Raw genomic sequence first — 22,970 nt, 5'->3', positions numbered from 1 at the left:
CCAAGTCCACCCAATGATTTTCGACTATTTTTTGAAATATTAATAATTGTTAAATCATTTATAATTAAATTTTTGAGGTATTCACAACTGTTGTTGATTCGTCATACTTCCGATTTATTTGGCAGCCACAACCCAGCCACAAAACTAATTAGCAATAGCATCAACGTTTCGACTTGTTGCCAGTTTCGATCAACAATCCCTATGTCAAGGAAAATTAACTATTTGAAGTATCCAAGTCCACCCAATGATTTTCGACTATTTTTTGAACTATTAATAATAGTTAAATTATTTATAATTAAATTTTTGAGGTATTCACAACTGTTGTTGATTCGTCATACTTCCGATTTATTTGGCAGCCACAACCCAGCCACAAAACTAATTAGCAATAGCATCAACGTTTCGACTTGTTGCCAGTTTCGATCAACAATCTCTATGTCAAGGAAAATTAACTAATTGAAGTATCCAAGTCCACCCAATGATTTTCGACTATTTTTTGAACTATTAATAATAGTTAAATTATTTATAATTAAATTTTTGAGGTATTCACAACTGTTGTTGATTCGTCATACTTCCAATTTATTTGGCAGCCACAACCCAGCCACAAAACTAATTAGCAATAGCATCAACGTTTCGACTTGTTGCCAGTTTCGATCAGCAATCCCTATGTCAAGGAAAATTAACTAATTGAAGTATCCAAGTCCACCCAATGATTTTCGACTGTTTTTTGAACTATTAATAATAGTTAAATTATTTATAATTAAATTTTTGAGGCATTCACAATTGTTGTTGATTCGTCATACTTCCGATTTATTTGGCAGCCACAACCCAGCCACAAAAATAATTAGCAATAGCATCAACGTTTCGACTTGTTGCCAGTTTTGATCAGCAATCCCTATGTTGAGGAAAATTAACTAATTGAAGTGTCCAAGTCCACCCAATGATTTTCGACTATTTTTTGAACTATTAATAATAGATAAATTATTTATAATTACATTTTTGAGGTATTCACAACTGTATCAACAATCCCTATGTTGAGGAAAATTCCCCAATTGAAGTAGCCAAGTCCAACCAATGATTTTCGACTATTTTTTGAACTATTACTAATAGTTTAATTTATTATAATGGATTCTTTTTAAGTATTTATAATAGTTGCTGATGCATCATATTTTCGATTTATTTGGCAGCCACAAAATTAATTAACAACAGCACCAACGCCCAACTTGTTGTCACTTTTGACGAACACTTACTAAACCAAGGCGAATTCCGTAATATAAGTATCCACCCAAACGTTTTTCCTACTATTTTATTTACTGAAAACACTTCAAATGATTTGCAGTTAGTGAACTATTTGATATTTTTGCCGTTAGTGATTAGTTATTAGTGTCGTTAGTCAGTTAGTGATTTTGCCGATATTCTATGTTATGCCTGGGCCACATTATAGGTAAACTTGTCGATAAAACTGAAATTACGAACGGCTATAGCGCCACTTATGTACACCCTTCATAATTTCCTGAATAGAAATTATTCAACTTTCAAACATAAAATTCTTGATTGACCAATCAGAGCATACATGTCTGATTCAACAGTCGTGTTTTTATTGCTATTAAATAAAAAAAAAACAAGTTTTTTTAACTGCAAGTAAGGAGCGACATTAAAATTTAAAACGAATAGAAATTACTCCATATATGAAAGGGGTTGTCCCCTCCACAACGCCTCGCTCTTTACGCTAAAGTTTGACTCTGTCACAACTCTACTATTTCAAATAATAAAAAAAACTTTAGCGTAAAGAGCAAGGCGTTGCGGAGGGGACAACCCCTTTTATATACGGAGTAATTTCTGTTCGTTTTAAGTTTCAACGTCGCTCCTTACTTGCAATTAAAAAAACTTGCTTTTTTTTATTTAATTTCTGAAAGTTTTTGAATTAATGCATGTTTGATTTTGCCTCATCGCACATACATAATTACAACGAAATTTGCATATTTTTTTCTAAATGGCTTTCTCATAGTTTTGATCGGATTATTTCGATAAAAAAAGGGGTGAAAGAGGAGGTCTAGTTGCCCTCCACTTTTTGGCTACTTAAAAATGCAACTAGTTTTTTATTATTTTTTGTACGAACGTTTTTCTTAGTAATAAACATACGTGCCTTACGAAGTAACTTACGTAACGAACATCTATCTATCTATCTATATATATATATAAAAACTAGCTGTTGGGGTGGCGCTTCGCGCCACCCCAACACCTAATTGGTGGGGGCGCGTCGCGCCCCCCCCCCCAAGCCCCCCCGCGCGCGTAAGTCGTTACGCGCCATATTAGTTACGCGCCATATTAGTTACGCGCCATTGTAGTTGTGTCCCTGTGTACCACCTATGAATATTAATAGATTTATATATGTGTTTTGAACTACGTAAAACTTGCGAATATACAACATTCTTGGCTTTCCCATTGTATGTGAATATACAAAGCCTTATGTACTTATAATGACGTCATATATAAACGCTCTTTTTAAAAAAAAACCAACATGCATACACACAACTCGTTTTTATATAGATAGATAGATACAATACAATTTAACTGCGTAAAACTTACGAATATACAACATTCTTCGCTGTCCAATTGTCGCTGCATATAAATAGATTGTCAGGTTTACCGACCCTCGAACATGCAACGTACAATTGTCCATGGGAAAAACAATCAGTATTAAGATCTATGCCACATTTTTCTAATGATTGACCTTGAGCTTTGTTGATGGTGATTGCAAATGCTAATCGAATTGGGAATTGCAATCTTTTAAATTGAAAAGGCAGATCCGTTGGATTCATGGGAATGCCAGGAATAAGAACAGCCTCACCCTCAAAAGGCCCTGTCAAGATTGTGGCCTCTATTACGTTTTTCATTGTTTTTTTACGGCGAGTCACGTGACATTGCAAAGCTTTGGTGGGTTGATATTTCTTAACAGTATTATTGGTACGCCTATTTTTAGTTGTAGCACGTGTGGTGGAAACCCTGAAAGATCCAAGGAATTTAAAAATTCAGATGGATAATTAACCGACTCATTTGGTTCCAAAACTGTGTCGACTGACTTGTAAAGGACTGCCTGGTCTCGAATCTTGGTTAAAACAATATTATTGATTTCGTGGACGTCTATATTTTTGGGTGCAAGAATCGCTCTTTCACTTAGCCATTTATTATTTTTATAATTGTTTAGAATATTCAGAAATACTTTTTCAATCAATTCATTTTTGGACGTCACTAAATTACAGAATTCAGCAGGTAGTTGTATACGTCCTGAAATTGAGGGAGCTTTCCGTTTCCAATTGCCAACAATTGATCTGAAAATGTTTGACCAGAGTCATCGCTTCGCAATCGGACACGCATATTTGTAGTTAATTTTAATGTTGTTACGTGTGCCCATAAATTAGAATTTTTCAGGCAAGCATTCATTTCGTCTGCAGGGGTTGATCCAGGTATTATAGGTAATGTTTGCCTGAAATCTCCCGCAGTGCCAGAATCAGTTTTATCACAAACGTTTTACCAGTACCTCCTGGCGCATCCAAAAAGAAAATTTCTCCAACGTTGTTATCGACACAATGCATTATCGTATCATAAATGTCTTTTTGTTCCGACGTTAACTTGGAAATGTTATTTTGTACATACGACAATAGATCACTCGTACTGTAACTTTGTTCACGATCCAATTCTACACATTTCGAAACAGCAGCGGTACGATTAGGTGAAGGCATTCCTATATCCTGAAGAGGTTTGTTTGCCATACATGCGCACAAATCTTCTATAATAACTAAAGTTTAGTTATAAATTTCTGATGTAAAATCAAAAGTCATATCTGACGTCTCTAACCGTTTTCGATAGAGAGTATCTTCGGACATTTTCGATTTATATTTTTCCCATAACTCTGTAGGTGATGAAGGAGAGCAATTTGTTAGTATGATTCCAACCAATGCACGAATTTGACTTGGAGTTGACGTTTCGCACGCGTCATTGATGCAGTTATCCCAGTGTCGGTGCAGTTTTCTTGCAAAAGAATCATTTTTGCATAGCGAAAAGAAAGCAGTTAACTTTGTGTCCGGTGGATTCAGGGCTCTTTGTTGCACGTTGGATTCCGAAAAATAAACACGTTGACTATTCTGTAAATGTACCGCTAAGTGAACAACAGCTGGACTACGTTCATGTATCGGAAATGAAAGAATTCGCCAAACAGCTTCATTACTGCTTATGTATCTTCCAGCCTGATATTGTACGATTTCGTCGATATCTTTGATTTCGGACTGCAAGCCAAAAACTGCCATGTCACTGCCTTTACAGTATTCAACGTTTATGTGTGCATTAAATGTTTTTGATAATAATGGGGAATATGGAACAACCCACTGGTTATCTACTTCGATGGTGGTACCGTTACGCTTCTTTATTATTGCTGTTTTACCGCCATCTTCAGTAGATCTTTTTCTATATTGTGGGTAACCATCATTGCCAGTAATTGTGTTGGGTACTAAAAGTCGAGGATATTGCTTTGTGCACCTTCCTTTGGCCATGCATGGTGAATTTTCGTTCAGTGCACCGCAAGGTCCATGTATCATATTTTTTACAACAATATCATATAACCCCTTATCGACATTTTCATCAGGTATTTCAGCGGAAATCACATCATCAATTTCGTTAGAAGTAATTTTATAATGTAGCCAGATTAGTATATGTGCGTGTGGCAATCCTCGTTTTTGCCATTCCACTGAGTACATCCAGCATCGCACTGACCCAGGTTGCTCTTGTGATTCCTCGGCACGCTTTCTTTTGGTGATTTCTCTTTGAGACGCAAGCCTAATTTCACGCTGTTTTTGTGATTCCTCGGCACGCTTTCTTTTCTTACTTTCTCTATCAGCCGCAAGCCTGTTCTCTTGCTGTTCTTGTGATTCCTCGGCAAGCCTTCTTTTTTCACTTTCTCTTTTAGCAGCAAGTCTGGTTTTGCGTTGCTCTGGTAGTTCCTCGGCACGCTTTCTGTTCTTACTTTCTCTATCAGCCGCAAGCCTGTTTTCTTGCTGTTCTTGTGATTCCTCGGCACGCTTTCTTTTCTTACTTTCTCTATCAGCAGCAAGTTTTTTGGCATAGACTCTTTGAGCAGCTTCCTCGGATGTTGCCATTGTAGGTTCTTCAGTCATTTTACAATTAAACATTCTTCCGTGAACGAATGTCTTAAATACCTTTAATGACGTCATCGTCATAACAAACATGACGACAACTAACTTCATGACGACATGACATGATGACATGACGTCACTCGACAGACACACAGACAACTTGTCGACACACAAACATGACGTCAGTAGATAGACACACAGACAAACAACTTATCTTTATATATATAGATAGATACGTCAGTTGACAAACATGACGTCAGTCGACACACAAACATGACGTCAGTAGACAGACACACAGAAAAACAACTTATTTTTATATATATAGATAAGTTGTATGTGTGTTATGTCCGTCGAGTGACGTCATGTTTGTGTGTCGACTGACGTCATGTTTGTTGACTGACGTCATTATAAGGATTGAGCCGTATGTCGTCATGAAGTTGTTTGTTGACTAACGTCATGTTTGTCAACTGATGAAATTACAGACCGGGACACAGGGAATATAAATGACGACCGGGACACTCAAAGAGAAATTACAGACTGGGACAAAAAAAAATATATCCTCTTGAGCCATTGCTGGCGCATAGGGCGTCGAGTCGACGTTTCAGTTGCTGGGTTTTTTTTACAGGGACAAGTAGCAAGCTTGTCGCCCAACCTTGCTGCAGCGTGGATCGAACCCGGGTGCTCCGTATTGCCAAGCAAAGCATCAAACAGACTGGGACACCGGGACACAAATCACGACCGGGACACAGGGAATATAAATGACGACCGGGACACAGGGACACAACTACAACGGGGACGCCGGGGGGCACAGGGGGATATATAAATGACGACGGGGACACAGGGAATGTTCGATTAGCAATCACCATCAACAAAGCTCAAGGGCAATCATTAGAATAATGAGGTATAGATCTGAATACGGATTGTTTTTCCCATGGACAATTATATGTTGCATGTTCAAGAGTCAGTAAACCTGACAATCTATTTATATGCACAGACAATGGGACAGCGAAGAATGTTGTACATTCGCAAGTTTTACGTAGTTAAAAACATATATATATATATATATATATATATATATCTATTCACAGGTGGGACATAGGGACGCAACTACGATGGCACATAACTAATATGGCGCGCAACAACTTACGCCCGGGGGGGCTTGGGGGGGGGGGCGAAGCGCCCCTCCAACTAGGTGTTGGGGTGGCGCGAAGCGCCACCCCAACAGCTAGTATTTGTATATTTTTATTACGTATATGAAGGGGTTTGCCCCCTCGTCAATACCTTGCTCTTTACTCTAAAGCTTGAATTTTATCCTGAATCTTTAAGAATGATCCCTGAATCACAAAGGCCGTAGAATAAATAGTTGAAATTACTAAAAATACTTTAGCGTAAAGAGCAAGGTATTGTGGAGGAGACGAACCCCCCTTACAAACGTAATATTATATGTTCGTTTTAAGTTATAATGCTACTCATTACTTTCAGGTGAATTTTTTTTTATTTATTTAGTTCCTCATTGTTTTTTTTTTAATAATGCTAGAAAATCCTGCATCCCTTTCATGGAAGTTCTCTTCCCTCATGATAAATTCTTCCATAAAAGATCCTCCCACGTAACTCCATCCCCCCACCCACTCCAACCCCAACGTGAAAAAGTCCCCCTGAAAACGTCTGTACACTTCATTATAACCATTACTATATGTAAACAATGCTCAAGGTTTGTAACTTGCAGTCCCTCCCCCGGGGACTCTGGGGGATTAAGTCGTCCCCAAAGACATAATTATTAGTTTTTCAACTAGGCTAACAGAATGGCTATCTCAAAATTTTGATTCGGTGACTTTAGGGAAAAAATTAAGTGTGGGAGGGGCCTAGGCGTCCTCCAATTTTTTGGCCACTTAAAGCGGGCACTAGATTTTTTAATTGTCGATAGAATGAGCCTTCTCGCAATATTCTAGAACCACTGGGTCGATGCGATCACCCCTGGGGAAAAAAACAAAAAAACAAAAACAAACAAATAAACACGCATCCATTATCTGGCTTCTGGCAAAAAATACAAAATTTCACATTTTTGGAGGTAGGAGATTGAAACTTTAACAGTAGGGCTCTCTGATGCGCTTTTATCGTTCAGATTCTATCAGTTCAGATTTCGGGGGACGTTTTCCCCTATTTCTAAAATAAGGCAAATTTTCTCAGGCTCGTAACTTTTGATGGGTAAGACTAAACTTGAAGAAACTTATATATTTAAAATCAGCATTAAAATGTGATTCTTTTGATTTAACTATTGGTATCAAAACTCCGTTTTTTAGAGTTTATTGAACCGGGTCGCTCCTTACTACAGTTCGTTACCACGAACTGTTTGAGTATTTTGTTACGTTGTCGATTTTCGTCGAGTCAAAAAGAAAAACAGAGGCCACTGTTTCAAGGCCGTATTCAGGGAAGGGGGTTACCAGGTTGAACCCCCTTCGAAATTTTTTCACAGAAAAGTATAAAAATGCATATAAGAAATTTGGGTGTATCGTAAATTTTTTTTTTGGGCATATTTTTTTAAACTAGAAGAGTTGGAAACTTACAACAGAAGTTTTTATATATGTAAGAGGAATCTGGAAAATCAGTGCTGGTACAAACTTTTTAAACCGGTTTTTTGTCACCTTAATTTTTTGCTTCTGAAATACAAGTGTCACTTTGAAATCAAGAAAAAATCCATGTCATTCATAAAAGTGGTTTTCTTAATCAACAGATGTGACCATTGTGTGGCCCAGGCATTAGAAAGATTAGGTAACAATTTTGCTGGACTGACCAAAGCGGTCTTTTTTCCGAAAAAATTGTTTAAATCTGATTTATAACATAAACTTATTGTGCTAATTTAGTTTTTTGGTATGGTAAATACTAAATTTCTAATTCAAATCAACTTTTCTACTAGACCGTGAAAAAGCACTAGGTAGGTTTTCTACTATTGTAACCAAGCCTTGTGTCTAGCCGGCGTCTATTTAAGGAGTCATTATACATGTACTTTTTACAGTTCACCTATTAACAAGTCAAATCCATTACCTCGAATTCCAAAATGTTTTAGACGTTAACGTCGGAACGCATTGGTGTTCAGCTTCGTATATTCACAGATAATTACCCTAAAATTAAGAATCAATGACCCAAAATGACAAATAATTTTTTATTAGTTTTGGTATTAGTATTTGATAACTAAGCGTCTCAACTAAAAGTTAGCATCAGTATAGGGGGGCTCCAGTTTTTATGTGGACAATAACAATGTTCATTGGTAAAAACCCAACTAAATATTTACCATACTAAAATCCACTACTGCCAAATCCGCTAGAAATCAATCCAATCTTTCATCCCATAGTTCTATGGCTATCTACCTTAGTTCTGCCCTATGAATGACGTATAGACAGATGATAGATAGACTTATCTATCTACAAATGAGTTGACACTATTTTTATACAGTCCTAAAAAGGGCTTATGCCAGGTTTACCTCTCATTCATTCGACTATCTGTCTGATTCATTCGGATTATCAACTGCTTGATTTTAATTCAACTTGATTTTTTTTTGAATTGATTTATGGCGCCAAATTTTTAAAAGCTGCGTACAACGAGTTGGACGCTGACACGGTCTTAATAAGGCTCCTTTAGTCCTTTGACAAAGTAGTAGTCCTTACAGCATTGTCAAAAAGGAATTCCCATATGTCATGGACAGGAGTAAACAATATACATTTACTATGAATGTGCTCCCGAATAAAATGAAATCAAATAGTTCGTGATAAACAACTGTGAATAGGGAGCGAGTTGGCCCAATAGTACCCGGAACTCTAAAAATGGAATTTTGATAACAGTAGATAGCCTACAACAAAAGATTTAGCTTTTTATTCTGATTCCAAGTAAACAAAATTCTTGAAGCTGCTTATCAGAAGCTAAGAGTATGATAATATTTGCCTGATTTTTGGAGATGGTGGGAAACCCTCAAAAAGTCAGACAATCTTAATGAAAATTTCGCCATCAGATTCAACATATCAGAAAATTTTACTACAGAGGTTTGAAGCTCTTATCTAAGAAAATGTGAGAAGTATCCTCTCAAAGGTTTAAGGGCATAGTACAACCTTCGAATCCCGGTCTGGACACTTATTTAATAACTTCTTCAAGTGTAAGTGCTTGTTACGTAAAAGGGCTTGTTTTCTAAAAGATGTTGGTGTATGTTACGTAATAGGGTATTTTTTACTTATGGAAATGATTTCTTTGGTTGTTACAGTTCATAAATGCAATAGGATGAGGGCACTTGTTACTTAATAGGGGGGGGGGGGGGCTGTTTACTTGTGCAAATGATTTTTCTGGATGTTGCGTAACAGGACTTATTAGAGTCCTCTAGTCAAGCGCATATTCCATCATTCTGAGAACACAGTACCCCCCTGGCCGTCTACACATACAAACACCTACCCCACCATTCGATGACATCCAGCAGGTGTAATTAATTTTCTTCAAAATGTAGGTGGTTTTTAAGTAATAGGGAATGATTACGTATGTTGAGGGTGACGCAATCTTGGTTGAAATGTTTGATTTATTGGGAATGCCGCATTCTCACATGACATGTTAGAGGTCAGAGCCCGCCGGTTAAGTGGGGAACCCCCACTTCCAACTGAGAACACATACGCTGAGTGTTACGTAATGAGGATGCAACGTGGGATGTAATATAATACTTTAAGAGATGTTTCATTTTATTCATGATTTGTCTTTCCCTTTTTTCTCGGGAAACCTATGTAATCTAAAGATTTTTGTCCACTTTAGGACTAGAAAGAGATTTCCCACCAATGCTAAAAATGCAAAAATGCTAGACAGCTGGACCGAGAAGCAACTGATGTTCAGTTGCTGAGATCCAGGGAATAACTTCTAAGAGATAACTTATTCCACGCATGAAGAATTCCCTGCCCGCTTTCTAGAACGGTTTAATGAATCGTGTGTTTCCAACCCTCTCCAAATGGAAACAAGTAAGCATCCAAAGGCTATTGATTTTTAATCTATTAAGCACACCTGTCTGTTACATTCTATTAATCTAAATCTTGGTATTAGCAAAATCAGATGTGGAATGAGATGTAAGCATTACGGATTGTACAGTTGAATCCCCATTACGTACAATAGTAATAATAAGAAAAAATATCAACTTCACAATAGATTTTCTCACGAGTAAGTGAAACACGCATACAAAGAAAAAAAGACACTTTTTTGCATTCGGTTATTCCTGATAGGTTTTAATGCAAACGGGTTTGATGAACCACGTTTATTTGAGCCACAACTATGCATATTCATGCCACGTGACATATATGGCTCTCCCACCCCCTAGCAAGTATTTCCAGTGGGAGGGCGGAGAGTTGTTATTAGAGATAAATTTAATCCACATTAAAAGACATTTCTGAGAGGCCTTAATGAAAATGCCTCGTTTCTAGACGCACTTGCTTGTTTGATTTTATTAGTTTAAATCTTGACTTTAGGATAATCATATTTTGAATGAACCATAAGTATTACGCTTTATGCGGCAGAGGTCTCATTACCTACAAAAGTAATAATAGAACAAATGTCAACTTTACAACACGTTCTATCGCTAGTAAGAGAAACAAGAAAAAGAAGAAAAAGCATTTTTCTTCTTTCTCCTTTTTGGCATTCGGTTATTTCTGAGAATTTTTACTGAAAATGCAACGTTTCTTTAAGACAAGAGTCTGTATATCCAAGCCCATGTGACAATATACGGCAGGCTAAACTTAGCAGCCAATTCTAGGGGGAAGGTGGGGGGTTGTTAATAGAGGTAAATTTAAGTCATATGAAGATATAAAGGCATAGATTCTATTGCTTTATTAGACATACCTGCCTGTTAAACTACACTAATGTAAATCTTGCTATTAGCAAAATAACATTTTGAATGAGCCGTAAGTATTTTATGAATTCATACTTCATTCATGATGAAGTATGATTGATTCAAAGCATTAATTTTTATGATGTTATTTCACGTGCCATTATCTCAATAAAAATATTTATTCCATTACTTTGTTGTGTTTCCATGAATTTTAGGGTACGCTGGTAACTTTAACGTTTAGAATGTTTTTCCAAAAGTCAGATATACAAGAAAAGGAATTTTCAGAGACAAAGATACTGCTAGCATGCTCATTGAGGAATATACTAGAGCCTGAGATAGGTTTCCTGGATTTTTCCAAAATCAACATAGATACACACACAGACAGACACACACAGACACGCACACATATATATACACATATATATACACACACACACAAACACACACACACACACACAGACACATATACAAAGACACAGACCTAGGCACACACACGCACAAACACACATACACACACACACATTCACACACACACACACAAGCACACACAGACACACTCACATACAGACACACAACACATACACCGTAAGCGTGCCCGTCCACAAGCTTACTGAACCCAAACGAACGTAGCTTAAAAACAGTTAAAGTAATGTAACTTAAGTAAAAAAATAGGTTGACTGTAGGTACCCGGGGTGCGGCAGGTTGGCTGCAGGTACTCTGGTTGTGGCAAGATGGCAGAACTTGGGGTTGTGAAAAGATTGGGAATGATTGTAAATGAAAAGAAGACAGCCGTAGAGAGTCTAACATGAGGTTGTTTGTCAGCTGAGTATTTTTTTCGATATATTTGTCATAGACTTGTTCTACCTGGCTGCATATATACCTTTCTGCTTGAAAGCATTGAATAATCTTTTGTTATATAACAAATAAAGAGAACATTTGCATAAGTAAGTAACATTTTTGTTACTTTTGTTAGTAACAAAATTAGTGTGTGTGTGTGTGTGTGTGTGTGTGTGTGTGTGTGTGTGTGTGTGTGTGTGTGTGTGTGTGTGTGTGTGTGTGTGTGTGTGTGTGTGTGTGTGTGTGTGTGTGTGTGTGTGTGTGTGTGTGTGTGTGTGTGTGTGTGTGTGTGTGTGTGTGTGTGTGTGTGTGTGTGTGTGTGTGTGTGTGTGTGTGTGTGTGTGTGTGTGTGTGTGTGTGTGTGTGTGTGTGTGTGTGTGTGTGTGTGTGTGTGTGTGTGTGTGTGTGTGTGTGTGTGTGTGTGTGTGTGTGTGTGTGTGTGTGTGTGTGTGTGTGTGTGTGTGTGTGTGTGTGTGTGTGTGTGTGTGTGTGTGTGTGTGTGTGTGTGTGTGTGTGTGTGTGTGTGTGTGTGTGTGTGTGTGTGTGTGTGTGTGTGTGTGTGTGTGTGTGTGTGTGTGTGTGTGTGTGTGTGTGTGTGTGTGTGTGTGTGTGTGTGTGTGTGTGTGTGTGTGTGTGTGTGTGTGTGTGTGTGTGTGTGTGTGTGTGTGTGTGTGTGTGTGTGTGTGTGTGTGTGTGTGTGTGTGTGTGTGTGTGTGTGTGTGTGTGTGTGTGTGTGTGTGTGTGTGTGTGTGTGTGTGTGTGTGTGTGTGTGTGTGTGTGTGTGTGTGTGTGTGTGTGTGTGTGTGTGTGTGTGTGTGTGTGTGTGTGTGTGTGTGTGTGTGTGTGTGTGTGTGTGTGTGTGTGTGTGTGTGTGTGTGTGTGTGTGTGTGTGTGTGTGTGTGTGTGTGTGTGTGTGTGTGTGTGTGTGTGTGTGTGTGTGTGTGTGTGTGTGTGTGTGTGTGTGTGTGTGTGTGTGTGTGTGTGTGTGTGTGTGTGTGTGTGTGTGTGTGTGTGTGTGTGTGTGTGTGTGTGTGTGTGTGTGTGTGTGTGTGTGTGTGTGTGTGTGTGTGTGTGTGTGTGTGTGTGTGTGTGTGTGTGTGTGTGTGTGTGTGTGTGTGTGTGTGTGTGTGTGTGTGTGTGTGTGTGTGTGTGTGTGTGTGTGTGTGTGTGTGTGTGTGTGTGTGTGTGTGTGTGTGTGTGTGTGTGTGTGTGTGTGTGTGTGTGTGTGTGTGTGTGTGTGTGTGTGTGTGTGTGTGTGTGTGTGTGTGTGTGTGTGTGTGTGTGTGTGTGTGTGTGTGTGTGTGTGTGTGTGTGTGTGTGTGTGTGTGTGTGTGTGTGTGTGTGTGTGTGTGTGTGTGTGTGTGTGTGTGTGTGTGTGTGTGTGTGTGTGTGTGTGTGTGTGTGTGTGTGTGTGTGTGTGTGTGTGTGTGTGTGTGTGTGTGTGTGTGTGTGTGTGTGTGTGTGTGTGTGTGTGTGTGTGTGTGTGTGTGTGTGTGTGTGTGTGTGTGTGTGTGTGTGTGTGTGTGTGTGTGTGTGTGTGTGTGTGTGTGTGTGTGTGTGTGTGTGTGTGTGTGTGTGTGTGTGTGTGTGTGTGTGTGTGTGTGTGTGTGTGTGTGTGTGTGTGTGTGTGTGTGTGTGTGTGTGTGTGTGTGTGTGTGTGTGTGTGTGTGTGTGTGTGTGTGTGTGTGTGTGTGTGTGTGTGTGTGTGTGTGTGTGTGTGTGTGTGTGTGTGTGTGTGTGTGTGTGTGTGTGTGTGTGTGTGTGTGTGTGTGTGTGTGTGTGTGTGTGTGTGTGTGTGTGTGTGTGTGTGTGTGTGTGTGTGTGTGTGTGTGTGTGTGTGTGTGTGTGTGTGTGTGTGTGTGTGTGTAGTGTCTTTTTTCTTCGTTTGTGTGTCTCACTTGTTAGTGAGAAAACGTATTGTAAAGTTGACAATTTTTCTTAATATAGCTATTATAAATAATGAGGCATTTGCTGAATAATGCACAACACTTATGGCTCATTCGAAATGTGATTTTGCTAATACCGAGATTTAAATTAATCCAATGTAACGGGCAGGTGTGCTTAATAGATAAAAAAAAACCATTGGGAAGCTTGCGGGCTCTCATATGAAAAGGGTTAGAAAAATGCGATCCATTAACCATTCTAGAAAGTGGACAAGGAATTCTCCGTGCGTGGAATAGAATATCACGAAGAAGTTATTCCCTGAATCAAAATAACAACAATTGCTTCTTGGTCCAGCTGTCTAGTGCATAGTTTCATTGGGCGGAAATTTCTTTCAAATCCTAAGGTGGACACAAATCTTTGAATTATAATGCTTTTCCGAGAAAAAAGGAAACAAAACCTTGAAGAAAATGAGACTTCTCTTAAAGTATCATTTAACATCCCACGTTAGCATCGTCATTGCGTAACACTCCACGTATATGTCCTTCTCTGTTACAAAAGGAGGATCCCCAATTGACCGGCGGGTCGTCAACTCTAACATATGATGTGAGAACTTGTCATTCCTAATAAATCAAACATGTCACGCAAAATTGCGTCACCCTCAGCATATTTAAATACTCCCTATTACATAGTACTCACCTACATCTTGAAGAAAACTAAATACACCAGCTGGCTGCCATGGAATGGTGGGGTATGTGTGTGCTTTTATAGATGACCAGGGGGTACTTGATGCTCAGAATGATGGGATATACACCTTTTTATCGGACTTTTACGTATTATCCAAAGAAATCATTTGCATAATTAAATAAATTCTTCTATTATGGAACAAGCTCCTGAACCATTTGCATAAGTAAGCAAACCCTAATATGTAAGAGGCATCTAAATCTTGCAGTAAACAATACCATGTTACGCAACAAACAAAGAAAGCATTTGTATAAGTAAATAACACCTTATTACGTAATACCATGTTCCGGAGCGTACACCTCTATCTCTTGAAAAACAAACCCAATTACGTAACAAGCACTGACATCTGGAAGAAGATTCTAAGAAAGTCTCCGAAACAGGGTTCAAAGGGGGCACTTTGCCCTGGAAACTATTGAGGGGATACTATTAGTGTGGAATTTTGTATATTTACCGGAAGAGAAATCACGGATCTGTGTTTATTCTTTTTTTTCTGTTTTCGTTTCCCAGGAGTGATCGTATCAAATCAATAGTCATAGAAGATCGTTAGAGGGCTCATTTAATTGTAAATCAAAAGTTTTTCTACACTTTTTAAGTGACCTAAAGGATTGACCGATCAAAATTTTGAGATCGCCATTTTATCCAGCATAGTTGAAAGGTCCAATAATTATGCCTTTGGGTGTGACAGGACCCCCCATTGTCGCTGGGGAACGGGCTGTAAGTTACGTGATTTGCCCATTATTCATATAGATATTTGTCATTGGGAAATATACAAAAAGTTTTTTGGAGATTTTTCTGCGGGGTATGTGTATGGTCCATGGGGATAGTATCCCGTGCGGGGGGAAGTTTTTGAGTGAAATTTTACGATGGAAATTTTTACTCGGGGTGGGATTCATTGGCGTAATTTAGAAAACGGTCAGAAATCACCTTAATAAAAGTTTTTTGGCTGAAATGAAGGAGCAACATTATAGCTTAAAATGAACAGAAATGATTTCGTATATGAGAGAGGCTTCCCCTTCCTCAGCCTTCGCTCTTTACACTAAATATTGCCCTTTTATAAGGATTTTTTAAGAAAGACTGCTGAAACACCAGTGGCTGAATTTGAAGGGGAAGTATTCTTAAAGAACTTTAAGAATTTAGCGTAAAGAGCACGGGTTGAGGAAGTGGCAGTGTCCTTATATATGAAATAGTTTCCGGTTGTTTTAAGTTTTAATATTACCCCCACTTTCAGCTGATTTTTTTTATTAGATTGCCAAAGTTTAGGTGCAACCAGCACGTAATAGGGGCCATTCCCCCTCCCTTTCTAAACTTTCCGATGAATTTTAGATTTTTCAATATTATTTTATGTTTCAAATTTAGATTTTGTTGACTTAAAAAATCCCCTCCCCTAAAAAAGAAATTTCAGTGTACCTACCTGTTGAAATAGAAGTCACTAAACCGATACAATTCTTATAAAATGATATTAGACCAGAAAAGGAATGTGGGTTTCAAGTATTTATGTATCTCTTTTTGCCCCTCCCCACCCAATACCTCAGTCTACCTTTCACTTTCTTTTTTATTTTCTCTGTGTAACTATCTCTTCTCCTCTTTGTCCTTCTGTCTCTCGCTCGCTCTTCTAAGAAGAAATTTAGATACAGAGATTCTTTTTAGGCACCCCGTCAAAAGACTCCAAATTAATTGTAGCCCCATATGAGGCAGAAGCGAAGGCAATTGTTGAAGAGCCCTTTTCTCTAGATCAGTGGCTGGAGCGTAACAATCAAGGCCTTACCAGCGGAAAACTTAATTTATTTGAAGGTGACTACAAAGCTCACATTATTGTCTATGGACCTGGTGAAGATGAGGTTGTTAACGAAGATGCAGATACATTCGTTTGGGCCCTTGTAAGTATTCCCATGAACAATCCCTCGAAAATGTAATAACTGACATATCGTTCGGTATTTAATATCAAAATAATACTGGGAAGGAAAGGGGTAAGGCTCTAGCTTATACCCTCTTCTGTAGCACGCATTATAATAACACAGTTTTTACGCCATTTGTTTCAGAAAATTACTATTTATTGGGTTTTCTGAGGCACTTTCAGTTTAACTGAGTCACAGCCCTACCTCCCTCATGCCAGAATACAGCACTAAGCCAAACACTAATTTTGCTGTTTTCTTTTTAATATTTTACTAGATAAAGCTTTAAGCCCAAAAGAATTCTTTTGAATTTAAACATTTAGTTTCGTGTTCATCAACAAAAAAGAGCGTAGAAATGACACATCTAGTCACATTTGTTGGCATTTACTCAATTAACCTTTTTTTGCCTCACCCTCAAGCTCAACCTCAAAAACTTCAAATTTGTAAAAGAGCTAGAGCGGTAAACTTTTCGGATTCGGAATCAGCACATATTTTTTAGTCGGATAGTGAATAAATCATTTTTATAGCAATTTGTTTGAGGTCTGACCACACTTTTACTAAACTACTATGAATCTAGTGTTGATGAGGAAAAGTACAAAAACAAGAGCTAAGAGCTCATATGGCACTTGTGACGAGGCAAGAAGAGCTAAGAGCCAAGAGATCATACGGTATGAGCTCTAGCAAAATTCCATGAATCAATAGATTGATTTAAAAGGAAAATAAGAGGTTCGATGCCGGTCAGGATTTAAAATAAGAGCTCTGAGTCACGATATCCTTCTAAATATCAAAATTCATTAAGATCCGATCACCCACTCGTATGTTAAAAATACCTAATTTTTTCTAATTTTTCCTCTCCCTTTAACCTCCCAGATGGTCGAATCTGGGAAAACGACTTTATCAAGTCAATTTGTGCAGCTCCCTGACACGCCTACCAATTTCCATCGTCCTAGCACGTCCAGAAGCTCCAAACTCGCCAAATCACTGAACCCCTCCCTTCAACTCCCCCAAAGAAAACGAATCTAGTACGGCTCCGTTAATCAAGTATCCAGGACATTTGCTTATTCCATCCACCAAGCTTCATCCCGATTCCTCGAATCCAAGTGTTTTCCAAGATTTCCCCCTCCAACTCCCCCCAATGTCAAAAGATCTGGTCGGGATTTGAAATTAGAGCTCTGAGACATGAATTCCTTTTAAATATCAAATTTCATTAAGATCTGATTACCTATTCGTAAAATAAAAATACCCTAATTTTCACGTTTTCCAAGAATTCCGGATTCCCCGTCCAACTTCCCCGAATGTCACAGGATCTGGTCGGAATTTAAAATTAGAGCTTTAAAGCGCAAGACTCATCTAAATATCAGATTTCATTAAGATCTGGTCGCCCTTTCGTAAGTTACAAATACCTCAATTTTTAAAATCCCCCCCAACTCCACCAAAAAGAGCAGATCCGGTCCGATTATGTCAGTCACGTGTCTTAGACAGGTTTTTATTCTTTCCATCCAGTTTCATCCTGATCTCACCGCTTTAAGTATTTTCTAAGATTTCCGGTTCCCCTCAACTGCCCCCCCCCCCCCACCAATTACGCTGGATCCGGTTGAGATTTAAAATAAAAGATCTGAGTCACAAGGTCCTTCTAAATATGAAGTTTCATGAAGATCCGATCACTCCTTCGTAAGTTAGAAATACGTCATTTTTTCTAAATTTTCAGAATTAACCCCCCCCCCCCCAGCAATAGAGCGGATCCGTTCCAATTATGTCAATCACGTATCTAAGACTTCTGCTTATTTTTCCCACCATGTTTTATACCGATCCCTCCAATCTAAGCGTTTTCCACGATTTTAGGTTCCTCCACCCCGAACTTCCCCCAAAGTCACCAGATCCGGTCGGGACATAAGATAAGAGCTTTGAGGCACGATATCCTTCTAAAGATCAAATTTCATTGAGATCCGATCACCCGTTCGTAAGTTAAAACTACCTCATTTTTCTAATTTTTCAGAATTAACCCCCCCCCCCCAGCTACCCAAAGGAGAGCGGATCCGTTCCTGTTATGTCAATCATGTATCTAGGACTTATGCTTATTTTTCCCACCAAGTTTCATCCTGATCCCTCCACTCTAAGTCTTTTCCAAGTTTTAGGTTTCGCCCTCCCAACTCCTCACCCCCCCCCCATGTCACCAGATCCGGTCGGAATTTAAAATAACAGCTCTGAGACACGATATCCTTCTAAATATCAAATTTTATTGAAATCCGATAACCCGTTCGTAAGTTAAAAATACCTCATTTATTCTAGTTTTTCAGAATTAACCCCCCTCCCCCAACTACCCCAAAGAGAGTGGATCCGTTTCGGTTATGTTAATCGTGTATCTAGGGCATGTGCTTATTTTTCCCACCAAGTTTCATCCCGATCACTCCACTCTAAGTATTTTCCAAGTTTTAGGTTTCTCCCTCCCAACTCTCCCCCCCCCCCAATGTCACCAGATCTGGTCGGAATTTAAAATAAGAGCTCTGAGACACAATATACTTCTAAATATCAAATTTCTTTGAGATCCGGTCACCCCTTCGTAAGTTAAAAATATCTCATTTTTTCTAATTTTTAAGAATCAACCCCCCCCCAGCTACCCCAAAGAGAGCAGATCCGTTCCGGTTATGTCAATCATGTATCTAGGACTTGTGCTTACTTTTCCCACCAAGTTTCATCCCCATCCCTCCACTCTAAGTGTTTTCCAAGTCTTAGGTTTCACCCTCCCAACTCCCCCCCCCCAATGTCACCAGATCTGGTCGGAATTTAAAATAAGAGCTCTGAGATACGATATCCATCTAAATATCAAATTTCATTGAGATCCGATCACCCATTCGTAAGTTAAAAATACCTCATTTTTTAATTTTTCAGAATTAACCCCCCCCCCCCCCTCAACTACCCCAAAAAGATCGGATCTGTTCCGGTTATGTCAATCATGTATCTAGGACTTGTGCTTATTTTTCCCACCAAGTTTCATCCCGATCCCTCCACTCTAAGTGTTTTCCAAGATTTTAAGTTTCCCCCTCCCAACTCCCCCCAATGTCACCAGATCCGGTCGGAATTTAAAACAACAGCTCTGAGACACGAATCCTTCCAAACATCAAATTTCATTAAGATCTGATCAACGGTTCGTAAGTTAAAAATACTTCAATTTTCTATTTTTTCCGAATTAACGGGTCCCCCCCTCCCCCCTCCAGATGGTCAAATTGGGAAAACGACTATTTCTAATTTAATCTGGTCCTGTCCCTGATACGCCTGCAAAATTTCATCGTCCTAGCATACCTGGAAGTGCCTAAAGTAGCAAAACCGGGACCGACAGACCGACAGAATTTGCGATTGCTATATGTCACTTGGTTAATACCAAGTGCCATAAAAAGTACCGAATGTAGATTTTTATGACTAAAATGTGTGCCCTATACCTCTTTGGACCCCAAAGCTCTTGTGACAGGGCACGTGATTATTAGGAAAATGTATCTTTTATTTATTTGAAACATGCCATTTTTGTGTTTTAAGAGGTAAAAGAGAGAAAAATTTTTCACAAGAAATGGCTAAGTAATCTTTCCTCAAGAAAATTTATTCCATGTCTCGAAAGATGATGAAAAGTCCAGACGCTGGGTTAAAGACTAAAGTTATGAAGATTTGTCTTCCCACCAAGTTTCATCCCGATCACTCCACTCTAAGTATTTTCCAAGTTTTAGGTTTCTCCCTCCCAACTCTCCCCCCCCCCAATGTCACCAGATCTGGTCGGAATTTAAAATAAGAGCTCTGAGACACAATATACTTCTAAATATCAAATTTCTTTGAGATCCGGTCACCCCTTCGTAAGTTAAAAATATCTCATTTTTTCTAATTTTTAAGAATCAACCCCCCCCCAGCTACCCCAAAGAGAGCAGATCCGTTCCGGTTATGTCAATCATGTATCTAGGACTTGTGCTTACTTTTCCCACCAAGTTTCATCCCCATCCCTCCACTCTAAGTGTTTTCCAAGTCTTAGGTTTCGCCCTCCCAACTCCCCCCCCCCCCAATGTCACCAGATCTGGTCGGAATTTAAAATAAGAGCTCTGAGATACGATATCCATCTAAATATCAAATTTCATTGAGATCCGATCACCCATTCGTAAGTTAAAAATACCTCATTTTTTAATTTTTCAGAATTAACCCCCCCCCCCTCAACTACCCCAAAAAGATCGGATCTGTTCCGGTTATGTCAATCATGTATCTAGGACTTGTGCTTATTTTTCCCACCAAGTTTCATCCCGATCCCTCCACTCTAAGTGTTTTCCGAGATTTTAAGTTTCCCCCTCCCAACTCCCCCCAATGTCACCAGATCCGGTCGGAATTTAAAACAACAGCTCTGAGACACGAATCCTTCCAAACATCAAATTTCATTAAGATCTGATCAACGGTTCGTAAGTTAAAAATACTTCAATTTTCTATTTTTTCCGAATTAACGGGTCCCCCCCTCCCCCCTCCAGATGGTCAAATTGGGAAAACGACTATTTCGAATTTAATCTGGTCCTGTCCCTGATACGCCTGCAAAATTTCATCGTCCTAGCATACCTGGAAGTGCCTAAAGTAGCAAAACCGGGACCGACAGACCGACAGAATTTGCGATTGCTATATGTCACTTGGTTAATACCAAGTGGCCATAAAAAGTACCGAATGTAGATTGTTATGACTAAAATGTGTGCCCTATACCTCTTTGGACCCCAAAGCTCTTGCGACAGGGCACGTGATTATTAGGAAAATGTATCTTTTATTTATTTGAAACATGCAATTTTTGTTTTTTAAGAGGTAAAAGAGAGGGAAAGTATTCACAAGAAATGGCTAAGTAATCTTCCCTCAAGAAAATTTATTCTATATCTCGAAAGATGAGAAAAAGTCCAGACGCTGGGTTAAAGACTAAAGTTATGAAGATTTGTCTTTTCTTATTGAAGCCACAAATATCAAATCTGTAATAAAGCATAAAACATATAGCGCTAGGGAAAGGAAGTCGAACCGACGGTAGATAAACCTGCATTTTTTCCTCCAACAGTCCGGGAAAACTGAACTCCTTTGAAGCCCAATGTAGATGCTTTGTCTTAGGGAGCGGTGATTTTAAAATTATGGGAGTCTCGATGATTGCTTGACCAATACACGTCTATCGAAGCCGGGTATACAGGAAAGCAAAAAGACATTTAACCTAAATTATAATTAAAATTCGTTAAATTTTTCTTTGTAATAACTATTAAGAGAAGAAAAAGAAAATAATGATGATTTTCTTCGTTCTGGTGTATTAAGCAACATTTTGAATAGTATGCATTGGCTAATACATAATTCGACACAGTATTATCAGTAATTGTAGAAGTGGTTACATGAAAAAAAAAACAATAAAATGTAAATATGAAAATATAAAATTATAATAGACAGTTTAGCATAATGGACTTAATAGCTATCAACTTTCGATCATTTCATTGTTATTGCACCCTCCGACCTCCACAAGCTTATGGGACTGCAAGTGCGTACCTCTTCCCTGCGGACAGGGTAAATTTATTTTAGCAATAAATACCTTCTCCACAACATGGAAAAATATGGAGATTCAGTTTCAAAATTATTCAAAAGAGCTACACATGGGAGACACGTTGGCTTAGAGTTTCCTGATATTTTTGTTTCATTTTAATGTGAAAGGGACTTTAAAAATGTGCAATTCTTCAGAAGTTTTATAACTTTTGTATGGTGTGAGTTGCAAATAAACTACTGTTCTCATTATTAATACTAATATATATTTCTTGAAAATTCAGAATATCAATCTTTAAAACTTCTATTTAACTTTTAAACTTCTATTTAATATTAGAAGCTCCTTGCTCCCTTCCCTCAAAAAAGGGTTGTAGAAAAAAGTACATTCATATCAGCACTATGTAAGAAAAATTTATGAAATACTATTAGGTGCTGCAGATACACCATATTTGGGTTGTTCTTATAATCATTAAATAAGCCAAACAACAGTGCCGCAAATAATAAACCAAACCATGCAGAAACAGTTTGCTTTTGATTATTATGCTCTGCTGACTCTACTGTCCAACTGATTTTCTTTTTAGCGTGGAACAACGATCTTGGACGTTGCAGGAGAAGCGACGCGCACTCTTGGGATCAACGATACTGATTATATTCGTAAAGGCCGACGATATAAGATCACAAGAGGAGATGGCGCTAGGGTGATACAAGTAGTCATGGCCCATTACTGAGGCAGAACTTGAAAGAATATATAGCTATTTGCGTCCATTCGATTTTGTTATATTATTTTTCAAAATTTTGGTGTAGGGTTTTGTAGCTCAAGTTTATTTTTATCCAGTAATACAAAGGTACATTTAGCCGGTAGCATACGTCAATATGCCTAGACATATATACACAGTTTTTTGCTCTTCCAACTCGTTTGCAACCACACTCACAGGAAGGGGCAATAAGACCTGGGTTCCTGTGTTGGGTGAGACTGTCCAAAGCACGCCAGCTCTAAGCAACTTCCAGAAAAAAGTAAAGGCTGATAGACGATGCGTCAAACTTCTCCCTAATGGAGGGTTTTAACTTTGAAAGTGGATGTATCTGCTATTAATTAACAACAGATGCTCTCTA

General features: G+C 38.6%; 1 protein-coding gene across 1 annotated transcript in view; it reads left to right on the top strand.

The window, feature by feature from the left end:
• The window catches only part of LOC136030073 (3-hydroxyanthranilate 3,4-dioxygenase-like), a 57,426-nt gene extending 34,708 nt beyond the window's left edge, over positions 1-22,718 (top strand). The window contains exons 5-6 of the mRNA XM_065708718.1: positions 16,099-16,328; positions 22,439-22,718. Coding sequence (XP_065564790.1) covers positions 16,099-16,328; positions 22,439-22,585 — 377 coding nt within the window. The 3' untranslated portion in view covers positions 22,586-22,718. The remainder of the gene's footprint in view (positions 1-16,098; positions 16,329-22,438) is intronic.
• Positions 22,719-22,970: the final 252 nt, after the last annotated feature.

Source organism: Artemia franciscana, chromosome 8, assembly GCF_032884065.1.
Source record: "Artemia franciscana chromosome 8, ASM3288406v1, whole genome shotgun sequence".
Taxonomy (NCBI): domain Eukaryota; kingdom Metazoa; phylum Arthropoda; class Branchiopoda; order Anostraca; family Artemiidae; genus Artemia; species Artemia franciscana.
This window is presented reverse-complemented; position numbering and strand designations above follow the sequence as displayed.